Raw genomic sequence first — 24,001 nt, 5'->3', positions numbered from 1 at the left:
GGAAAAGTTTTTGAAACATTGAAGGCTATATGCTGCACATTTGCACCAGACTAACTTATTAATTATTCAAATAAGACATTGAATATTTGATCAGAATCCATAAACCCTTCGTCAGTTAACATATTATTTACTTTTGAAAACTGCTGATGTACCATACTTTTCCCATTGCACCTACAAAAATGATTTGGTCCAATGTATGTGCACAGAATAATATATTGTGCTTTGATGTTCAAGATATTATTCATTACTTCCTACTCATATAAGCCTCCTTACCTCCTTCATATTTTATCAGTGCCCTTTAAGAAGACATAAAAAATCAGTCATGTAGTTATTCTATTTTAAATTATGCAACTATGTTAAATGCAATTATAATCTATTCTTTATTAATTATATATACACCCTATGTGTTTTCTGTGGATTGTATTTATTCACTACAAATAATTAGGCAGTTTAGTCCATTGCTGGTTTCATGAACAGAGCAGCATTATTGGCTGTTTGTAAAGTGAGAGGAACACTTTTCAAATCGAATTAGCATAATTTAGCTATTAGGAGTTTTCATTTAGCAGTAGTTTATCCACAGCATACCTAAAATATGCATTATTTTCTATAATGCATTTGTTTTAAATAAGTTAAAATAGCCATTATAAATTTTTCAGGAAATGAAAATTTGTATTCATATGTAGCCTGTGGCTCAGTGTGTCTTAAGAAGTTTTCTAACTGGAATACAAGACTTCTTCTTACACGTTTCCTGTAGTGCTTTAGTAATTGTCCTGTCAATGGAACAGATGATCAGCATTTTCTAGCAGGAACGATATTTTTGTTACAACATACTGATTTGATGGCCCCAAAAGATTCTATGGGAAATGTTAAGTCCACTGAAAATCTGGCAGGCCGTAGTTGGGCAGACAAGGGGGTTGGCAAGCCTCTGTTCTCTCCTGCTGGTTTCCTGCCATCGCCTCTGTCTCAGTGTGATAGCTGCTCCCCCAGTTACCCATCACATGGTATCTCAGTGATGCCACTGCCTACACTCTTGTGGGGCCAGTGCTGTTCTCCAACTGCTTGGTTCTGCATCCATCTTATTAATTAGCAGTTAAGTAGCCCTGGGTCCTCAGCAAGTCATCTGAGAGGTAAAGAGGACATAACCTGCCAAACAGCCATGAGAAGATGCAGGCATCTTGGTCAGGCAGAGACAAAGATGAGCAGGACAACTATGGGATAAAATTGATAAAATTGACCCCCAGGGCAAAGCTGATGGGAAGACTGGAGTACTCGTTGAAACAAAGCAGCCCAGGAGGTGGGCAGAAGGAAAAGCAGGCTGGCTTCGGGGACTTGCGAAGTACTGTCAGAGTCAGTATTTCAGAAATGACGTGATGGCAGCATCAACCATGTAAAATTATTGGAGTTACTGGGTTTGAAGCTCAGTTCAGGACTGATGAAAATTCATAATATTGACACTTCTTCACAAGACAGAAACAGCAGACTGGAGTCCCTCGCCACAAACCCACAAAGAGCTGAAAGGTTTAGGTTTACAGCATGATTTGGAGTCCAAGGCAGGGAAGACCTTAAGCATGTGTTTAAGTCCAGTTGGTTTTAAAGGGATGTAAGGGACTGTTTTAAAGTTGCTTTTAATATACATTCTTTCCTGTTTTACATTTTACCATTCACTTAAGTGGAAGCAACACCAGGGGCATCAGACACATAATGGTTTAGACATGTTCATGTACTGGTGATGAAGCTTGAATATCTGTCCACCAAAACAGTGCAGTTTCTTCCCCCTAAGATCTTAAAAAGATTCATGACTGAAAATGCTCTGCTTTGGTCTGTGGAAAAAATAGATAGCATGCATTTATGTAAGGTTAAAATGCATCTGCCAGCTGAGCTCAGTTATTACCCGTCTAGCTTTAAGGTGCTTGCCTGTGCAATAATAACTGCTCTTAATATATAACAGAAAAGAAGCTCTTATATCTACAAGAAAGAGGTCTGAGTCTCTACGAGGCAGGCTATCTCCACTCCTACACCACACACCAAAGGGAGACAAAAGAAGTGAGGACCTTCCTTGATGCACAGGCTGGGGCTGTCCTGAGGCAGACGTAGCTGTGGCTGCCTTCTGCTAACAAAGGTAGCCTGCAATAAAGGAGGTATAAGCTCTTTTCAGTGAAATTGTAGATTTTTTGTCTCTGTCCTACCCAAACAGCGACAGGATTCCCTTCTGATTAGAATGCCTCCTAGTGCTTGCTCTGGGATGGTGAAAGCTTCCATGCAGTGCAGTATTGGTTCCTGAAGTAAGCATAAAGTTTTAGTGTGTGATTAGTCTGGGAGAAGGCAACAGGAATACTTTGCCTCTGATGCTTAAATACTTGGCTGTATCACAAAGCTTAGATGGCAAAGCAACAAAATTCCAGTATGACATAACAAATCTTAAAAAGGTAGGTCAGATCCTGAATCCTTTACTCAGGAAAGAACAGTAAGAGCAGCCACCTCCAACCCCACATGAATAGTCAGGAAATAAATTAGGTGACTTAAATAGATGAGGAAAAGCTGGTAGTGCAAAGCTCTTTTTAGCTTTTTGTGTCCTTCCAAGATTCTCTGAATCTAAGCATGACTGTCAAGTTGAGACATATGCTTTTTAATCTTGAGAAAGACTGCATACAACAGTTCTTCAGTCTTTTGTGATACCAGTATTGCTCTTCCAAGTGCTGTCAACCATTATTCATTGCCAGAACGCTTTAGTATATTGTTTGCTTGAAGAGTATTTCAGAACATTGTCCTCTGCATTAGGCTGTGATATCAGCTGAGCTTTTGCTCACTTAGCCTTGATTTTTATCTGCGTGTTTCTATTTGTCATTGGTGTCTCTGGTCAAGTTGGACAAATAACTACAGTAAAACTGTAGTTACTTGATACTTCAACTCCAGCTTTTACGCTCTGTGTAACACTGCTGTACACAGCTTCTGTAAGGTTGGCATAATAAACTATGTAAAGATTCTATGAGTAAGGAAATCCTTAAAGTGGCACAGAGCCACTTTATCAGCTCCAGTACCAAGTCTCTACCTTGTTTCCAGGGTAGTGAAATATCACTCATTCCTGGCTGCTGCAATACCCCCTTAGGATATTCTGAGTCATGCCAGAGATCAGTGTTACTTCTGCAATGCTAACAACAATTATTCATTATTCCTTATAATATAGGGAATCAGGAGCACCCAACAAAGCTATTAAGCAGCAGGTTTAATGTGAACAAAAGGAAATATTTTTCACACAGCACATAATTACATCGTGGAGCTCATTGCCTCAAGATGCTGTGAAGCCAAAATTATAAATGGGTTCAAAAATGGGCTAGACAAATTCATTATTAAACACAATGGCTGTGTGCAGTCTCTGGCTGAGGAAGAGATTGCTCAGGAAAGCCATTGATTGCTAGAAGCTAAGAGGGTATGCTGGGGAAAGATTCACTCTCTATTTGCTCTATTCTTCATACTTCTTTGTAAACATCTGCTACTAGTACTGTTGTAGAAAAAAATAATGGGTTGTATGGACCTCTGGTTTGACCCAGTATGGCTGTTAACACACATAAAGAAGAAGAAAATACATCAGTGCTTCTGTATATACAAAGCAAACAACGTGATGTGAAATGGTAAATTTTGGGGGTTTTGTTTTTTTTTTTTTTTTTTTTACATACTGGTAGTCAATTTTATAGAACTAACATCACTTCAGTTTATAAAGAACACAAAGAACTCCTTAAGTTAGCTAGCATCCCTGGTGTTTTCTAGTCTTTTAGTTTAGTAGCTGTTCTCCTGGTCCACTATCTTGCTGTTGGACTGTGAAATGCAGGATGATGATGCTGTAAAGGGAAAGAGAAAAAAAGAAATTCAGTTGTAAAATGTTTTTATTTAAAATGCATGTGGCTGCTATGCTGAAGCCTAATCCTTGAGCCTTTATTCTGAGCAATGCTTTATTCTGCAAAGAACCTTGTTTACATTAATTAGGCCCTTTCAAGAGAGTCCTGTTACTTACAGTACCTGGAGGTAGTGGAATTAAACTCCTAGTGTGGGCAGTGAACCACTTCCTGCCTTTCGGAGAGCAAAAGGGGGACAGTTATATGAATTTTGAAATTAAACAGGTTGAGCTTCCAAACCACACCAAAGCATTTGCTTTGGTTTTGCACTGGGGAAAACATTTCAAATCTAAGCAAATTTGGTGTCTTGCTGCTTTCCTAGTAGTTTTATACACATTTCAATTTTACCACTGACTTTTTAATTGTCTCTTCTTTTACAGCATCACCAGCTTGAATTTTACGTTTTGACGGTTACATTGTAAATCAAGTCTATAGAACCAACAGTAGCTAGAACATACAAAAACGTTTGAATCCAAGAAAATCACAGAAATTGCTCATGCTTTTTATATGTTTAATTGTAGATCTGGTTAGAGATTGACATATTTTCCCTCCATTTGTCAGTTCTTTGCGCAGCATTTGTGTTTATTTTACTGATATTTACTAGGCACATGTATCTCTGGCACACAAAGAAAGCTAAAAAAGGCCATGCTATCTGCAGCATTTAGGGCTTCTATAAATTTTAACTGTTTTGTGGATTGCTTTTTCTTTCTTGTCATTGAGACTATGTGTTTGTTATTTTTTTGTGACATTTTTTCAAAACACTATGATTCTGCCATCAATCGATTTTTAAACATTGCTGAGGTAGAAGGACAGCCTAGTTGGGAAGCAAATGTCTTTCCTGTTGACATAACTAGGAGTATGTTTTCTTTTAGCTCAAGTATGCTACAGTGGAATTGCCTTAAATATCTTATGAGGGATCAGGTTGGATCTTTTTAAAGTAGCCCTGTTCCAAGGGCCAAGAAACGAGTGAAACTATTAAACTTTTGTCTAGCTACACACTGACACAGAGGTCTGCTTGTGCTTACTCAATATTTACACTCATTCCCCAGAAGCACTCCCTCTGATACCAGGAACCTTCCCCACAGATAAAGTTTTACCTTTCACTGCATCCCCTCCTAGATGTGGGGACCCCACTACTCACCTGCTGACTGCCACAGGAGGGTAAGGTGAAAACATTCATACTCCCAGAGCTATTGCAGGAGCATTTGAAAGCACGGAGATAGTGTGGAACAGTGATTCCGCCTTCAGTGGAGGTGATGCTGAACACTATGTAAGGCATGCTATAATTTTTGTGTTTCCCTACTTGGTCCAACCTAGACATACCCTGCATTTCCTCCCCAGGTTCTGCCATTGCCACCTCCTTCTCCTGAGCACAGCAGGCAGGACAGTGGGTGGGGGTCCTCCTCTCTAACACTAGGAAAAGTCAGGAGCAGACTACATTCCTGCTTTACTCCTTTCAGCTGGCAGCACTCTTCTTTTTCCCTCGGAAAAACAGTGGAGAAGATGTGCTGACTGGGAGGCCAGGGTGTGGAAACAGCTGTGGGAAGGAGTTATACTAGGGTAGCGATTCTGTGTCTCTGGGATTGAAGGAGGAAAAAGTCACCTGTTTATGTGTCCGTTTCCCCAGTTTTGCAGAATAGCAAGTGTCAGAGTCCCTGGAAACCTGACTGACTGATCTAGAAGTTTAGTAGTAACATGATTTTTTTGGTGTCATGAAAGATTTGAAAGGTGCTACCCATACGACTGTTCTAGCGTGGAGGAGCAGTGTGTTGGAGTGCTCAAGCTTAGTAGTACAATAATATGAAAAAGCGAAAAAGGTTGCTTTCCTCTCTATTTCCATGGAGAAAAAGGAAAAAAATACACTATAGAAAGTACTATTTTTACTGCCACTAATACCCACCATATTTTAAAAAGCTGCAAATGCATGTGCATAAAGGAATGAAGTACTCCATTCACCATACAGTTCTGCCCATGCCTGGAAAAGTTTCAGCATTTTCTTATGAAAAACAGAAAAGTTATCTTGGTTTATGCTAATATTCAAGTTTGATCTGGTATCATACCAAGTATTTGTATTTTAACTGATACGGCAAGTTTAGATGGCAACCATTATGAGTACAGCAAAGTTACCGAGAATTATAACTTCCAACTCAAGCTACCTAATATGAAAAAAGCAAATCATACTTTTTGAGGGTATTGTCTCAGATAGACTTTTAAATATATTCTTATGGAACTAAGATTCAGCTTACAGAGGTTCACTTAGGGTTAGGTAGGGAGCCAGGGTGGGACACGGGACTACCATGTTACATTGACAGATTTGCACTAAATCCAGGCAGCTTACAGCTACTAGAAGTTTCTCCTGGAACCTTAAATGTTCTTAGCAGTGGGAGAAAAACAGAGTTTAAGGCTCACTGAGCCTGAATCAGTTTTACTGTCTTTTAGTATCTTACTATCTTTTACTAACTTGATTATTTTTACCATCCCAGTGTCCCAGGAGCCTATTTTGTTTTGGAAGACAAATCTTTTCTTGTAACTTATGTTAGGTAATTCCAGGACATTTCTAGTTTCAATGCAATTTGGGCTGAAACCTGATTTTAAAGAATACTATGTCCCATGTCCAGCAAATCCTTAGTATCAGGAAGGTATCCTAATCATTGAGCTGTCAGGTGAAATTTCAGTACCACAATCTGCATTCAAATGACTCCTTTATCCAGCATTAAAAGAAATTGAGATATTTCTTCCTCTTCAGCTGAGGGAACTGGGGTTGTTTAGTCTCGAGAAAAGGGGGCTCAGGGGAGACCTTATCACTTTCTACAACTACCTGAAAGGAGGTTGTAGCAAGGTCGGTGTCGGTCTCTTCTCCCAAGTAACAAGGGATAGGACAAGAGGAAATGGCCTCAAGTTGCGCCAGGGGAGGTTTAGACTGGATATTAGGAAAAATGTCTTCCCTGAAAGGGTTTCAAGCGTTGGAACAGGCTGCCCAGGGAAGTGGTTGAGTCACCATCCCTGGAAGTATTTAAAAGGCATGTAGATGTGGTGCTTAGGGACATGGTTTAGTGGTGGGCTTGGCAGTGCCTGGTTAACAGTTGGACTTGATGATCTTAAGGGTCTTTTCCAACCTAAATGATTCTATGATTGGTGAGGGTGTACTCTGCCCCATGATCCAGGTCATTAATGAAGATGTTAAACAGGATTCAAGCCAGTATTGACCTCCCTAACGCTCCAGCTGTATACTCCCTAGTATATGTCCTCCCTAGTACTCCAGCTGGAAATCTAGTCCCTACTGAGCTGACGTCTCTGAATCCCATAGCAGTAAGTCTTCCCCTGTTGTTTAAATGGGTGTTTGTCTCAAAGTTGGAACTTCCACCAAATGTCAGGACTGGATGGCTTCAGTGCCAAGTCACTCTTGTCCATCTATCTCACTCTTCATCATTTTATCTGGTTCCCTTAGCAGGATTTGGCACATAGAGTCTAATAATACTTAATAAGAAATCTGGTAAATATGGACTTTATTGGATTATTTTAAACAACTACTAATTGGCTTAATGAGAGACAGATGCCTGGAATATTTGTATTGTCTTGTAAGGGAAATATTTATATAGAGACTCAAATTTTAAAAAGTTTTGTTTTATGGAGGGATGCAGAGAATAAAGGCATCTGCTGCTATTCAACAGAGCTTTTATAATGTTGGCTTGCCTCAATTAATCTAACTTGAGTGCAGTGTTCTAATGAAAGGAAATGTAGCATAAAAATGTAGAGCTGCAATGTATATAAATCTTGAAATGTCCATGGAGAGCTGATAAATTGCTGTATTTTGCTCGGTTTATGCAAAAGAGAAAATGAAGAAGCAGATTGCAAAAAACAAAATTATACATCAAGTTGTTAAACCTCAATCTTCATTACTGAAGAATTGTTTTGATACTTAGCAAGATCAGAATCTGAACAAAAGAGTAGCTAGGTGACATGTTTGCAAGGGTCCTGCACATCAGGAAAAAATCCACACAATAATGTCATGGGTGTGATCTAAGTGCAGAACTATGATTACTCCTTTTCTGTTCTTAAAGCTGTGAATGTAAACAATATTTTGCACTATTTTTTCTCTGTGACTAACCCTTTATTTGTTTGTTAAGTTTCTTATTTCATAATCTGTTTGTGTTACATGGACTTTGTAACTTTTCAGTTAGCTCCCTTACTCCATAAACAACTCATCTTCATGTCCTCACCATATTGTCCTTTAGAAAAAAGTCTGTCCTGTCAAACAATGGCACTTTTCTTCTCTTTTTTTGCCGGAGTCTGTTTTCTGTGAATATTACATTTGGTTCATTATTGTGGTAAACTGTGCTGTTACTTGTACATCGCAACAAATGTAAAACACTACCAAACTAGACTAGAAGAGGCATCCCTGTTGCACATCTGCCCAGTAAGTAACTGATGGCACTCTAATTGCCATCTCCATCATTATTGCTGGAGATTGATTTTTTTCTGTTAGTTAGTCCAATACTTTTTTCACTTGCAGAGTATATTCTCTGAATGTATGCCGTGTGAGTGATAAATAAGAAGGAAGAAGAGACATCTGCACTGGGACATTCAGAGATCTCCATTGTATTGCGCAAGGTCAATACAAGTTTAGAAGACTTCTCAAAGCTCTTTGGAAGTTTCTTTCTCAGGCATCAGGAATATACTAGCTGATTACATGGAAATAGAGTTGGACACTCCAAATGTCCATTGATAAGCTCCTGTGGATACATGCTGTAGTGAAACTGTCACTTGTGTATGGTGTGTTTGTACTTTTCCATTGACAAAATACTAGTACTGCATATCTGACGTTAGATTAATGATGCAGAAGTGGTCCGCAAGTGACAGTGTCCTCAAGGGGACAGCAACCCCTTTTACCCCTCCCTCATTGTTAACCCAGAGTACTTCCACTTCACTTTAGCCATTAGCTGTGTCTGGGTCATCTGAGTAGCCTGTGATCCCATGTATTATATGTTTGAATAAACTGGCTGGTTTTAAGCCTGGTTGATAAATTGCTGCAGGGATACCTCTCTTGGAATTAGAAAGTGCTGTATATTCATTTCAAACATCAAAATAGGACGATTCAGGTTGGTGAGCTGCTGCTATTCATTAGTGTGCCTCACCAGATACTCTACATTTTAACAAGTAGTCTTGGGGCTGTATTGAAGCGCTGCTGTCTGTCAGTATACAGTGAGCATGCTAAAAATGATTAGGTTAACAATTGACAGCAACACTTGTCATCATTGTCAATCCCATTACTACCGCTACTATTTTTATGCTGATTGTCTTTGTATGCTCTTAAATACTCTGTATTATTCTTTCAATAGTTTCTCAGAGAGGTGTGGAGTCGTCTAGGACCAACACCATGTTTTTTCAAAGTTTTTACCCGCCCACTCCTTTCCAGTAAGTGTGTACTTGTCCAAAGGGAAGATGATTGGCAGGAGGCAATTACAGAGTGAGAGCCTGCAGAGGGATGTCTGGGGAAAGGAAGCAACTTTAAAAAGCCAGAGCCAGGAGTTTTGAATAGTAGTAGCGGGAGGTCCCATCGCTGTGGAAGCACTCAGCGGCCCTACTGTGACCCATTACTGCTCTCCCCCGAGCAGAACAGTGTAGCAAACGATAGGTGCAGGGACTGGATGCCAGCCAGGAACAGTGGGAAGTAGACACATAGCTTTAGATAGAAGGAGGTCTTTTTCTTTAGAACAAGGAAAATGCTGGGCTAAAAGTCAAGCCTAGAGGAATGAATAATTGTCTTTATATGTGCTAGCACATAGTGTATTTGCAAACAAGCAAAGCAGACATCGAGGCACCAAAGTTTCCTGTGAAGATCAAAAAATGTAATGAACCAGCACAATGAAGTGCTATCCTTTTTTTGAAAGGGCACTGCAATTAGACCCTTATCTGTTTTAGCCTACCCTACTACTCTTACTTCCCTTGAAAAGTACTGTCTTATCCACTGGGAAAAACAACAGCGTGCAAAATATTTGTGTTCCATCTGTGCATGTTAGTGTACTCTGGCTTTTATCTTGTAGTTTAATATGATGTCAGTGTCTCCCTGTAGCAGAATTAAAATCTTATTATGTGAGCTTTGTTTCTTTCTTATCTTCTATCCAAACTATATTAACTAGAGCGGCCTAGATACACTCGTGAAAACCCTTGAGGCTCACTTAGTGCGCAAAATCTGAGGGGTGCTTTATCACTTCTGAAAGGTTGGATCAGCTGTGTGTACATTACAACTTGGACGAAGATAGGAGGGTTTTTGTTCACTTTTCAAATCGAACATTTGTTTGCTTTTGTTTCGTGTCTCCACATGCTGTTTTCTGTTGCTTCAGGGAATTTTATTATGTTCAAGGTTTTTCCAAATTGTGTGGTTCTAAATCAGAAACAGCTTGTCTTTACAGGGAATTTGAAGATGTTATCAGATTTTCTATGCTTGGGTCAGCTGATAATTTAAAGAGTTAGGCAGCTCTTGTGAATTCTGAGCTCAGCGCACTGTCTCTAGTACAAGGATTTATTCAGATAAAATCAGGCAAAAATATTACTGGATTAGCTAGAAATGTATCAGAAGTCACCTTTCTTATCAGCATATGTGTCCACCAGTTCAATGTTGATCACCTTTCATTAGAAATAATCTTCAGCAAGCAGGTGACAGAAGTGCACAGGTATTAAATAAATAGTACCTCTTCAAATAATACAGTTGCTCAAAGAGTAGTGTCCTGGCCTACAGTGTCAATCAAGTCATGGAAAGTAAGTATTTTGCCATGGAAAGTAAGTATTTCCCACTTACTTCAGAAAGAGTTTTTTGAAATCCTTAAGCCTTGTTTTGTGCATTGCATAGCATATGTAGGCAATGAGTGGAGTAGCTCTCATCAATAACTACATAAAACATGGGTGAACAGAAAATTATAATGACTACAACACAAAGCTTACTGCTTCAGTTAAATGCACACTATTGTTTTTCTCCTGATGACTAAAAAAATTTTTGTGTCTTGTCTTCTTCTCCCCACTCTCTCTCTTTCTCTTTCTCTATATTTTTCATTTTAATTTCTTTTTTCTTTTTTCTTTTTTTTTTTCCTTTCTTGTTATATTTTAAACCAATTGCAAAGTCTTCTCTTTACTATAGGAGGAAAAAGATCTGTAGTCCTTGCCTGCTTTTTTCATAGCACATTGTGTCTTTATGCTCTGCTTTAATAACATTTCATTAGCTCTTTGAAACCGTTCCCTGGGGCAAGCTTTTATTATTTGTAAAGTAAATCAAGTATCATAGTGCTAATCTTTAGGAGGAAAAATGGACTACTCAGAAGAAACATTTAAATCTTCTATTAGTTTTTTTGAATTAAAATTTAAAGTGCACAAAAAGATCCGAAATAGTATTCCCAAAGCTCTAAGGTATCTAAAAGCACTTTGTAGACTCCACCTGCCTGCTAACATTCGGAGTTCAACAGAGAAAATCTAGGAGCGATGTACTTCTGAGTTCTAAGTAGTATTGTGGAAGGAATGTTTTGCTTGGCAGAAAGGCCCTTGAAAAAGATTTTCTTGATTAAAAATTAGAAACAAAAACCAAGAAGAGACAAACCCACAGTTTTCCAAATTCTAATAGCAATAGCAATGCACAGGCATACGGACATCCTTATGCAAACGTAAGTAACTCCAAACAGAGGGAAAGGAAATGAGAAGCAGAGTTGCAGCCAAGGAGGAAAGAGAAGTTGGAGGAAGCCTCTTCTAGGTAAAACAGGATGTCATTTCTTTTCTTCTGCAAAGCTTACTCAGCAGGAAGTCTCAAAGAGTCTTAGCAAACAGTGCAGATCTGTGATGCAAAAAATCAAAGCCTGTGGCACCATTAACAGCAATATTGCAACTTGCTCAGTCTGAAAGTTCTAGGGGTCTGTCATTGTGGCTGCTTGTAAAACAACTGGAACAAAAGAGCACCAGAAGTTACCACTGTGACATCATCATTATTATTATTATTATTGTTGTTGTTGTTGTTGATGATATTGTTGTTATTATTATTATTATAGTGTTAACTTCCCTGAATTAATGTTGATGCCTCTGCCTTCATCCAATATCTTAAGATACCTCTCCTTTTTGGCCTCATTCAAACCATGTCATAGTGATCAGGCTGAATATTTTCCTTCTGTCCAAGTCATTTGAGGTAGTCACATGTTACCCTTCTGAAGATGGTATAAAAATGTTACCTTAGAATTTATCTTAAAACCCTTATCCACACATTCAGTGCACTGTATGTAACCTTGAGTCCTGCCCCTTTTGTGTAAATACCTGTGTCTTGGTAAGTAGGAATTCTCATTAAGAAATAAATAACTCTGCACCATCTTTTACTCGTGTAGAGTGCAATTAACATGTGTAATTACATCTTTTGGAACAATGTAGGGAGGAAGCAAGAAGATAGCAGAGTTACTGAATAATGAAGCGGATAATTTTGTTCACAAAGGATGGATAGTGCCTATGTGGTGATCAATGTCTTTCTGTATTTCCCCAGAAGAGGTTTCCTATCAAAGCACAGAAGTAGTTGGTATGCAGTGTAGCCTGCTTTCATTCACTTTATGTTTACAGACATTGCAGTCATGAGTGTTGCTCAAGTTCACTGTCTTCTCAGAAATGTACAAGGTATGATAGTTGTGAGCAAAACTTTTAATTACATATTGTGTTTAAAAAAAAGTGGGGAGGAATAGGGAGATATGAAAATCCCACATGCTGTATATGAAAACTATTCATTAAATCCTCCAAAAGCAGGAAATCTATTTTCATGAGAGGAAATAAGCACTGCTTGGGACCAACTTTAATTTTTTTTACACACAAGTTAAAAACAATATATCCTGCACATTAGTTACAGTGCAAGTGTGCATATTGTACCCCAGAGGGTCCTTTCTGTAAAAAAAAGATCATAAAATCCCATCAACATACTATATTTTTCTGCTGGAGATAAATCAGGAAGATTAATGAGGTTAAGTTATTGCTATCTAGTGTGCCAGTGAATAAGTTTCTAAATTAGAATTTTAATTGTATGTTCTATTGCAGTCCTCTTACTGATTCACATTTCACCATATTTCTAAAATCTTTCCTTATACGGAAGTCTTAAAGAATTTTAAAGGAATTAAAGTAATGGAGTTTTTAAAACTTAAGTAGGTAAAATGGAAATGGCTCTGAAAGCCTATAGAAACTAGGTTATCTATCAAATTTTTAGACCACTCTGCAGAATCTATAAAGATTTCTATTCCTGCTGTTGAATCTTATAAGTGAACTTCAGGTGTGGCAGTGTTAGATACCAAGATAAGAAATGACATCAACAGATCTCATAAATAGGGTGGTTTAAAAAATATCTGGAAGTAATTCTTTGTTAGTTATTATAGAAGTACTCCATGACACTCTCTTTTGCAGTATTGTCATGGTTTAAGACCAAATGACAATTGGTCATTGGAGACTAAATATACTCAGCTACCAAAATATTTCAATCACAGCTGTATGCACTTTTACAAATTGCACAACTTCCCTGTTCCACAGGAGAGAGGACATGGTCCAGGAGAGAAGTCGGGTGGGTCTGCGTGGTGGTTCCAGCCATGCCATGTGTTCTCCTACAGTGTCTCTCAGGGGGCCTCCTCCCTTGTCCTCTGGGTCCTCTCCCCGAGCAACCCAGGACACTATCAGGTATAGGACTGGGTAGAAAAGAATACCTAATTCTTGATTATCTTGTTCAAATGCACTTGGCGTCTGAAAACTAGCTTTCACCGTGGCTGGCGCTCACGATCTGCTATTCCTGAAGGTGCGCAACACCTTCACAACTTTTACAGTGACTGACAGTCACTTTCACTTAAGTTACTTCTCTATTCTTATAACTGAGCTACCCCCTTATCCTAGTGTTAACTAAATTTCATATGCATTTGCTAATGCTATTGTCTACTAGACCTACCTCATGCTAACTGCTACAAGTATTTATGTCATTAAAGATACCACACCAAAGCAGTTCAATCATTTTAATATGTTTTCATTACGCAGCTATGGCTTGACTAGACTGGCCAGCTGTCCAGGGAGTACCAAAGCCTGTGACTTTAAAAATACAGATGTATTAGAAAATACACTAATTGAAAGCATCTTGCCGCTGAAAAATGAGCACACCAATACAATGACAGCATTGGTACCAGATTTTGTCTTACCACGTGGTTTTAGTCCTTTTTTTGAAATCCAAATGGTAAGTCATGCTGCAGTTAGTCAGTGGAGGAGGTAATGGTTCCCCTTCCATTTCAACATTTAATGTAGGCAGTGACTATGATGTTTAGTGTCTCAAAAGACCAGAAGGACTTTTGCTTTCCTACTCTTCTTCTCGTGTGTAATGTAGACTAACCTAAATGCACCTGAGAAGGAGAAGACTCTGTTTCCTACCTCTGGCGACGCAAGCCTTTATGAATGGATGTTTCTTTTTTTTCTTTTTACGTCAGTTCAAAGAGGCACAACCACATAAAGGAGCATCAGGAACAATATTAGAGAGTTGCTGTATGTCAGACTATAACTGTCTGTCTGCTTTAAGACTGATCTGCACCTTTTATCTCACACTCAGAAAACCGTATGTAAACTATCAGCCTAATTTTTCCAGAAAATTCAAAACAGAATGAGGGAGTTTTGGCAATAACATCAATATATTCTATTTGCAGCAGTCTTTATTGGGTTTTTTTCTTCCATGTTCAGACCTAGGTTACAGTAACACACTGGTAAGTGCTTTATAACTGCTGAAGGCAGTTTACATTGATTAGATAGATTTTCACGTTGGCTCTTGCAACAGACAGTTTTCAAGAGCAGGAATAGTAAAATGTTTTTTTAAATTCCATTATTTGAAAACTGGGCATAATTCTCAGTGATTGAAACTGACAGGGAAGAAAAAGCTGATGGTGAATATATTCTCTAGTGGCACGCTGTCATCTACAGATGCTTTCAGTGACCAAAGCAATGATTCAAGTATGAAGAGCTGCTTGCATACAGAGGGTTGCCATCAGTGAAATCATTTACCACTGCTCACAAACACTTGGGCTGATCTATTACTTGCAGGTGATGCATTTTCAATGATAAAATCTTCCCGCAAAGTGACTAGAAGATTAAAAATGTTGTTTCATGGCTTGGACCTCTCTGCAGATTTCTTTGATGTAACTATCAATGATTCTTCCTTCTTAATTCCTTAACAATCTAAATACTCAGTTATCAACAAACTGAATGTGATTATTTCAATTTACTGTTTAAAAAAGCAGTTAATGTTAAGTAAGAAGAACATCCTCACATGCCAGATATTTTGCAGATTCTGAATACTGAAAACCCAATGAACTGACAGATTTACTGTACTCATAAATTTTGCACTCTTCATTAAATGAGCCTGAAGGTCCTTGTCCTCCAAACGTTTATGAACTTGCTTAAAATAAAATGTGTATTTACTAGGGTTTGTAAATACAAAGAAGAGTCTAATACGACACTAGGATCCTAACTCAGAGTTTTATAGATGAGGTTTTTTCCATCTGTAATCTCCACATATAAAGTGGACACAGCAGTAGTAAAGGGTGATATATTTAGGTAAAACTAGCGATGTGTCTTCACTATACACTTCAGGGCATTTTAGGCATCTAATTTAGCTGCAACTCAAAGGACCTATGGTAGAAATGTAAGTTTCTTCTGTAGCTAATTGAGTTTCAACAAGGACCTCCATTAGGACCACCATTAGTTGTCTGGTCTGGCCTAAGGTAGACAGTGTGCTTAACTCTCTGCATGTAGCTTAAAAACGAATCCAGAGGCATTTATAACTGAATAGGTCAAATTACTCATTTTGCTAAAGTACATCTTAATCTGGTTATCTAGAAATAGCAATGGAAAAATGGGTCTTATCAGTGGAGAAACGTAGGGTCAGTCAGGAAAATCAGACATCATAAAGAGCCATACATTTAAAAACAAATCCACAGATCAAACTTAAGATTGTTACACAGTGAAATATGCATTTCTTTGTACCTGTGAATAATATTCTTGCTTATTAAGTAGGCAGAGCAAGATTTATGATGTCCTTAACTTCTCATTTCTTTGCTTGTAAGAGCTTGCATTTTGTAAATGACATCGTAGGAGACTACACTGTTGTCACCTAGCAACTATGAAGCATTTTTTGAAAAAGTTGCTGCTTGGCTTTGGATTAATAATAAAAATAGTAATTCCACTCAACACTTCACATTTGTAGATCTTAAAGTGCTTACAAAGATGCATTATTTTTATTATCCTTAGTTGGAAGCATGAAAATCTAGGATGGAAAGCGTGTCACCAAAAATGACAATGAAAAGAGCTACAAATTGTATCCTGAAGATCTCAGCCTATTTTCCACATTCCAGCCTCTTCAGATTGTACTTTTATATAGGTCCCTTCCAATATTTTCTGGTCTTGTGAATTTTAAATGAGGAAAGGGTATAATTTAAAAAATCTGTGTTTGCAATGATTATCTCCCCCTCTCATTTGAGATATTGCAGTTATTTTCTAGTCTGAGGGTCACAGTGAATTAGCCTTTGGCAAATATTTAATTTTTAATGGAAACCACTTCAGCATTGAGTTAAAGCAAGCAAAAGCTTCACATTCATCCTAAGATGATCCTGCTGCTGCATCACTGGCCAGTTCTCATGTTGCATGTACAGCAGTTCTGTATAATTCAGGTTTTTTCAGAAACTGTTTTATCCTGATTATTATTTTCTAATAATAGAATAACAGTTGACATTGCATACTGAAATGTCTGCTGTAACAACAGCTGGCTTGAAAAGTGTTTCATTCTTCAAGTAGATCATGGAGGCTGGGTAGCCAAGGTTTTGTGTGATTGGAGTTAAAGAAATACTTATTTTAAATTATTTGAGAAATGTCCTACACTCATTTTCGGTTCTTCATTGCCCTTGCCAGACATTTGGTGGAATGAAGCTGTTTGGGGGCATATTTCTTCCTAATAGTCCACATTTTTAAGAAACTTTTAAGGATGAATTAGAATGAATAGCCGCTAAGATAATGTGTGGGCTGCTGTGCAGCAGTCTCCCTGGAGGGTGATATGTCAGGAAAGACATTAAAAAAATTCTGTAATGAAACGTATATTTCTAACAAGTAAGGAAAGATCTTGACAGATCATCTGTTATGAGGTATCTGCTCTGTTCTTTACTTGTGGGACAAATGGGATTTCTCCTTATAATTCATTGTGGATTATCGTTCTGTTGCGGTTAGTGTAATGGCAGCACATGGGGAATTTAGGAAATGACACTCCAGCTGTCTTTTACAATAACTGTTTCTTTTTATGCTTTTGCACTGTAATACCTCTTCCTTCAAATTATCTTTTCTGTACGCTTCTCACTGAAATACCTGTGTGTATCCCAAAATGAATTAAAAAGAAAAATGGATCTACAGAAATTACGTCTATTTTCCCTATGTGATAGGTTTTATTTCATTCACTAATTTATTGATAAAAACCCAAAGAAAAAAAAATATATATGGAGTTCTTTTTCTATAATACATTTTTCATAAAGAAAGTGAAGTCAGTATGCAGTAGCTGGAAACTTAAATCTGTCTCCTGTTATTGTGTGAGGTTTGATATATATGTATTCTAAAGAATAGAATATCTATGTTGCCGATATACTATTAGGAGATGTTGTATCTGTAAGGCTCATTAAGCTTATCAGTGTTTTCAGAAGTTCCAAACAGGTGGGAGAAATTGAACCTATACATTAGCAGATGAGAAGCGAGTGAGCTGCCCAAACCAGTACATTGCCTATTGTATACCTTCCCTGAATTCAATACCGTGCAAATCTTTCCCAGTTGTCTCCAGAGATTTACTGTAATCGATTGGTTTAAAGAAATTTAGTAGAAGTTCATTAGTGGGACAGGGAGAAGCAAGAAGTCCCTAGGAGTATATTTGGGTCCTCTGTATTTCAAGGCGTAGGCTGGGAAGCTGTATCAGCACAACTCTTTCTCTGTAACAGCGCATGTGATGCTTAGTGAATTACACCCAAAACCACTTGCTGGGTAATGTTTTATGGATCAATTCTGTGAACTAGTCTCTAGCAGAAGGACTGTAAGAAAACTAGAATTCTCTATAGCCTATCTAGCTGCCTGAAACGCAAAATCCTGAGGAAGTTACCAGGTCAAGTTTTAGATCAGACGAATGATTAGTTTGTTCTGCCTTTGGAGCTTTGTTGCTGAACATTTCCATCTCTATTTTGACTTTAACTATGTTTAATTGTTCATCATCCAGTGTTGTCTGAGAGTAAGTGTGAACTTTGCAAGAAATTGAGACATAGGTCTTTGCCCATGGAGAGCAATTCCTTATGCAGTTCAGTCTGGCTTCTTACAAAAGTATTTTCCATCCAGCCTGAGCTGAGAGTGCTCTGGAGTGGGAGGGCTTGCTCGCTTTGGACGCCATTGGCAGATATGTAATCAGATAATGATTGGCGCCTTTTTGGCAAACGGCCATAAAGCTGTAAGTCATCTTAGGATTTACAGGGTTCCACTTCTCTATACTGGCAGCAGTCTGCATTTCTCAGAGCTGTACCCAATGATTAAGGAGAAACTTATTTATATTAGTGGGTTTTAATAATTTCAATTTGCAAACCTTTAAAAATTTTCTAAGGAAGTGTGGAGAGATGAAGGACAAAAAAATTGAAGCCTTTTGACAAGCTTTCTGTTTTTCTTAAGTTGTTATTTACAAACTTTTTAGAAATAATCCATGTATTCCCAGGAGTTTCCATATCATAAATTGGAAACCAGCACTCTAGTGAACTTATTAAAAGAAAACTCATTTTAGACACTGAACGTCCCTGTGTTCCATTGACTTCAGTAAGAGATCAAGGGTTTATTTTTACTTTTATGCTCTTTACTAATGGAAATCATTGGATTTGAACAACAAAGCATTTCAAGTCTGAGGGCAAAGGACACTAATGGTAGTCCATTTAATGGGCATTATCTATTTTAAACCACTCAGAATCTGTTGAGGTCTTGCGAGAGTTACAAACTTCCCGAGGTTTTCCCTGTTTAGTTTGGGACTTAGCCATTTTTGGCTTCTGTTACAAGAAAAGTAAATCATGTACCTTCATGTCCCTCTTGAATCAAAAGATTTAATCTACTGATCATTCTAGTAAAAAGGTCAAAACAAGAGTTAAGGCTGGCCATCATCCTGATAGAATTCCACTGGTTTGTTTGGCAACTAAATATTTTTAACACAAGATTAATATTTCAATATGAAATTATAAAATGCATCTACATTATATGACTTACAGATACAGTGCGTAAATTAAGAAATTGTGCAAATGCTCTTTTAGACCACAGAATGCACAGGACAGATAAGACATAACAACTTGCTTGCTGCCCTTTTGGCAGCTTGTGTGTTTTATTAATGTAAAAATATATTTTTAGCACCTTCAGCTTTCTTATTTACATTAAATTTATTACTACACAAATTTATTACTACTACTACAGCACAGAGTTTGGGTGAATATTAGATTATATCTTTCACAAAATCACTTTATTTTTATACTCTGACAGAATAATCATCTTGGTGGTATCATAAATTGTGTTTAAAAAAAAAGACACATACATGCTAGTTGAATCGACATTTTTTTAAATGCCTATATATGTTTAGATACATGAGGTCATCTGCCAAGAAGTAAACTTGTGGATATGTCAAAAATAAAACGTGTTAGTACAGCGTGTAATTCTGCACTCAAACACTGGAGCAACTCCAACATTGATGATGAAGCTCCTTCAGCTTCATGCGTGTGTATGAGAATTGTGCGGAGAATCTGAATAGCACAAATGAAGGACTCTTAGTGTTGCAAGCATGCAACTTTAGAAAGGTTTAATAGCACTTCATGTGCAAATAATTCTTCTTGCTGTTACACAGATAATCTCATGTCAAATTTTAGATAACATCTGGAGCTGTGCATAAATACCATTTAAACAGGAGACTCATTTTTTGCTCAATAAAAGAATCAGTGAAATGACACTTTAACAACAATACCCGAAAGTACTGTTTGCCTTTCTCCTTGGTTTATCCGTAAGGTAACTGTTGCTGCATGCTTTTCTTAATGTCACTTTCTTTCCTTTTTTAGAGTTTCTTTGAAGGACAGTCTGCACCGTGGGATTCAGCTAAGAAAGATGAGAACAGAATGAAAAATAGATACGGGAATATCATTGCATGTAAGTGTTGACAACATAATTGTGCACTGTGTTAACTTCCCTTCAGAACTGGGTAAGAATGACCACCAGCCTCGTGCTCACATCAGGCTTATATTCCTCTTCTCTAATTAAGAAGTAAAAGTGAGGGAAGATGCTACTTTTTTTTTTTGAGAAAACTGTCAGATTTAATGCATTTTCTCAACCAGCCTTCTGTATAACTTCCATCCTGTGATCAACGTTTGGCTAATGGAGAATGACACCTTTAAGCAATACCTGGCTCAAGCAGCTCCCGACACTCCTGGCAGCTTAGTGAAAGAGTACCCATGATCGCATCGGTACCTTCATATTGGGTTCTGGATATTGTAGGAGTGGACAATACTGCTGCTTAAGTATTCCTTGATAACAGTGACAGCTATCCTGACTTAATGCTAGACAGGCTCTAAGGAAAAAAACAGAATCTGTATGTTTTACTTAAAAAGGCCAAGCTTGATAAAGATTAGATACACTAATAATCAAATAACTTGAGGAGATGATAGCATGCTTTGGTGAATTACTTCTAAATCTGGCATTATGAGATCGCAAAACGGTGTGGCAGGAGATGCTGCACATGAACATGGGGGCAGAAAATATATCAAGTTCAGTAAAATTATATTATTATTTGCACACTGGTGTTGTTGCACTTAAAGGGTAAGTTCTCAGTGTGTATGTAGGAGATGATCCCTTCCCTGATATTTCCTTCAAAATCTAAGTTTAAGATACGAAGCGTGTGTGTTTCTAGCAGCCAGACAGATAACCATGAAGCAGGTATAAGCAGAGAAATAAGCAGCAGTCACAGTATGTCAGAAGTTTTGTAATCATGAAAATGAACGATGGCCTTTAAGGAGGGATCATTTAATGATACTGCTGGAGTTTAGAAATCATGTATAACTCTAGGTACGTGGGACAGCATAGAAGAATAAACAGTACCAATTGTCTGAACATTTGGAGGACCTATGTAGTGCATATTTACACTGCCTAAGTTCAGAACCTAGTCTAGGTGCTTGTCCAGGCACAGATCTGCCTAGGTTTCCTCATCGGTGAACCATGTGGACTTGACAGAGAGAAGGACAGCTCTTCTAGAGAAATGATTCTGAAACAGAGACCATTTGAATGTTTCTGAATCACCACCTCAGGAAGTCTTCTCTGCAGTGCTTGCATAACGAGTTTAGAGAGACCAACTCGTGATTTAGTGACCTACAGTAGGTGGTATGAATATGCCCTTATATCACTGTGACCCAGTGGGGCTGAGACAGTCTACAAAGAGAAAACAGCTCTGTAACTTGCTGCAGAAGGAGAAGGAGAACCCACAGGAAATGCTTGTGGAGGCAGAGGCAAGTTAAGCAAGAGATGCTATCAGCCACATCGTTTTGAATGGACATAATAGTATTGCTATGTATTTTGGATGTACACTGTGCTACTTACTGAAAAAGGAAATGAAATCTTCTAGGGAAATGTGAATATCATGATGGGCTGGAGCATATGCAAAAGAAGATAAGTTAGCTAGATGTGGTTTTGCTTGTTTTCCTCCAAGCAATCTTTAATGTGTAACAAACTTGTTATATTGTGAGGATGTAGCAATACATTAGATGACTATTATCATTTAAGTAAAAATACTGAAGGCATAAATAAGAATACCAAAAAGTTTTATATTTATCCTTCCTTTGTGAAATTTTATTTCCAGTCCAAGCCTATGACAATAGATCTTCTCTTTTAGTCAGGTTTAGTGTTGTCAGTCCCTTCTTTAAAGTCATGTTAGGCGTCGCCTTACACTTTGACACCCTTTGGTTGAAGAAAACAGAAGACTACTAGTGCTATATGTCTGAGGTAATAAAGTGATGAGTAGCCAAGGGAAAACAAGTAAAAGATACTAGATACACAAGTCAATGGCAGTTACAAGTAATACTGAAGGCTTTCTGAGAGGGCAAATATAACTCAGATCATTTCGATCTCAATTTACTTTTAATGTCCTCAGTATTTAGCAAAGGGAAAGAGTTGGATGGAGTTTTTATCAACAACACTTCCTATTTATGTGGCTGTGAAAACACAGATAACACAAGTTAAAATTACAATCCATTAGAGTTAAAAGCAGTATCTTAAGAGAGGCTGAAACTGCCCACAGTTTGTCCTCTGTTAAATACATGTATGCAACTGAGGTAGTTAACTGTTTAATTATTTTATGTGTTTTTCTGCTGGATAAATGATCGCTTGTCTCAGAGTCTGAGAGTACAATTTTAGCGGTCCACTTTTGAAAATTTGTCCCAGATAGTTGTATAAAGTATTTGCTTTAGCTGAAAAGCATTTTACTAAATTGCCCTTTTATGCGATGTTTAAAGACTTAAAAATACGATGGTCCAGACGCCACCGACTATGGGTACATGATTATAATGAAACGTATATTATTTTCTGTAAAGCGTTTAACGTAATTGTTTTCCATCCATTTATCCTCTTTGTATAAATTTTCCCTGAGATACTACTGTTATATTATTGCTTGTAGTCATTATTGTTCTCTGAGGGAACTAAAACAATAGCACCAAGCGGACAGCATTGCAGGAGCTTGTCAAAATGGCAATATGCTTTACATTACCCAAGTGATGTGCGTTTAATTGGCTACAAGCATGCCCTACCCACTGTATGAAAGTGGCTGCAACTTGTGAGTCACTGTATCAACAAGCTGAACCATGATCACAGTCCACTTACCCACAGAAAACATACTGAACACAAAAAGCTTTGTGTTTTCTCATTAGGAACTAAAACCGGCATGAATCTGCTAAATGAATCTTTTTTTACCTAAGAAAAATTCTGTTTCTGCTGTAGTTTTGTAGGGTTATGCATGGATTTTGGTAAAATCTATTGGTTTTTCCTCAGGAGAGATCTTGAGGTAATTTCAGAATGGGAGGGGTTATGTATTTATTTTTACTTAGCTCAGTATTGACTAAATGAGAAGAGAATATTGATCACAGCTTTTAAAAGCAGCTAAAGATTTTAGGTGAGACATTTATAAAAGGCTTGATTTGCAAAGAATCAGCAAGGCACGTCCCAAGAAAGGGTCATTGGCTAGGCATGCTAATCAACCCGCTACTCAAGGGGCTTGTTAGAGATCACAGTCTGCAGGCTGGTATATACATGTTGTAGGTAACATGAGGAAAGCGAGAATAAAATGCTTATATTCATTATCTATGACCATTTTCTACAAAGACAAATGGATTCTATCATAACTCATTTTGAAAGCTTAAGCAATCAGTGCAAAGTTAAGTTTGATCTCCTAATAGAAGGGTATCAAAATAACAATGAGCTGGAAAAGAGAGTATTTAAAAGCTACAAAAATTGTCAAGAGCAGCTGAAGTATAAAGGAAAAAAAATACCCTAAAAATCTAGACAGTTAACCTAGAGGCTATTTAAGAATCAACATACATGTTGGAAGAATATATGGCTTGTGTACCTCTTAGGTTCAAATCTACTTGACATAAGCACAGGCATAGACACAGTAACATTTCTTCTTGTTGACTAAAGATTTTTTTCAAATTAAGAAGTGTTGCTATGCAGTAAGGAGTTAACTGGAGTTTTCAAAGCAATAAAAAAAGGGAGTCACTCCAGCTCCACTGCAAATAAATGGGTATTGAACAGTCCATTACCTCCAGAATTCCCAGAAACTTAGCTGAGAATGCAGTACTAGAACGGATGTACGCGAGAAGAAAAAAGGGTAAAAAGGCGATATGAAGGTACAGGTATGAAGTAACTTATTTAGTTTTGCCCAATCCGAAGCAAGAATTATTGCAAGGAAAGAATGGAGTAAATAAAGAAAATAACAAAACAACAGGAAAGGTAAAGAAAAGATACCACTGCATATTATTCAATTGTGTAAATCAGTCTAAAAGAAATAACAGGAA

At 37.7% G+C, this 24,001-nt stretch overlaps 1 protein-coding gene across 9 annotated transcripts in view; it reads left to right on the top strand.

The window, feature by feature from the left end:
- The window catches only part of PTPRM (protein tyrosine phosphatase receptor type M), a 489,673-nt gene that overhangs the window by 408,395 nt on the left and 57,277 nt on the right, over positions 1–24,001 (top strand). For all 9 annotated transcript variants that reach the window (XM_075494401.1, XM_075494400.1, XM_075494399.1 and 6 more), the window contains one exon: positions 20,009–20,096. In XM_075494401.1, coding sequence (XP_075350516.1) covers positions 20,009–20,096 — 88 coding nt within the window. The remainder of the gene's footprint in view (positions 1–20,008; positions 20,097–24,001) is intronic.

Source organism: Mycteria americana, chromosome 2 (assembly GCF_035582795.1).
Source record: "Mycteria americana isolate JAX WOST 10 ecotype Jacksonville Zoo and Gardens chromosome 2, USCA_MyAme_1.0, whole genome shotgun sequence".
Lineage (NCBI taxonomy): Eukaryota > Metazoa > Chordata > Aves > Ciconiiformes > Ciconiidae > Mycteria > Mycteria americana.
The sequence above is the reverse complement of the archived record's forward strand: the minus strand, read 5'-3'. Positions and strand labels throughout refer to the sequence as shown.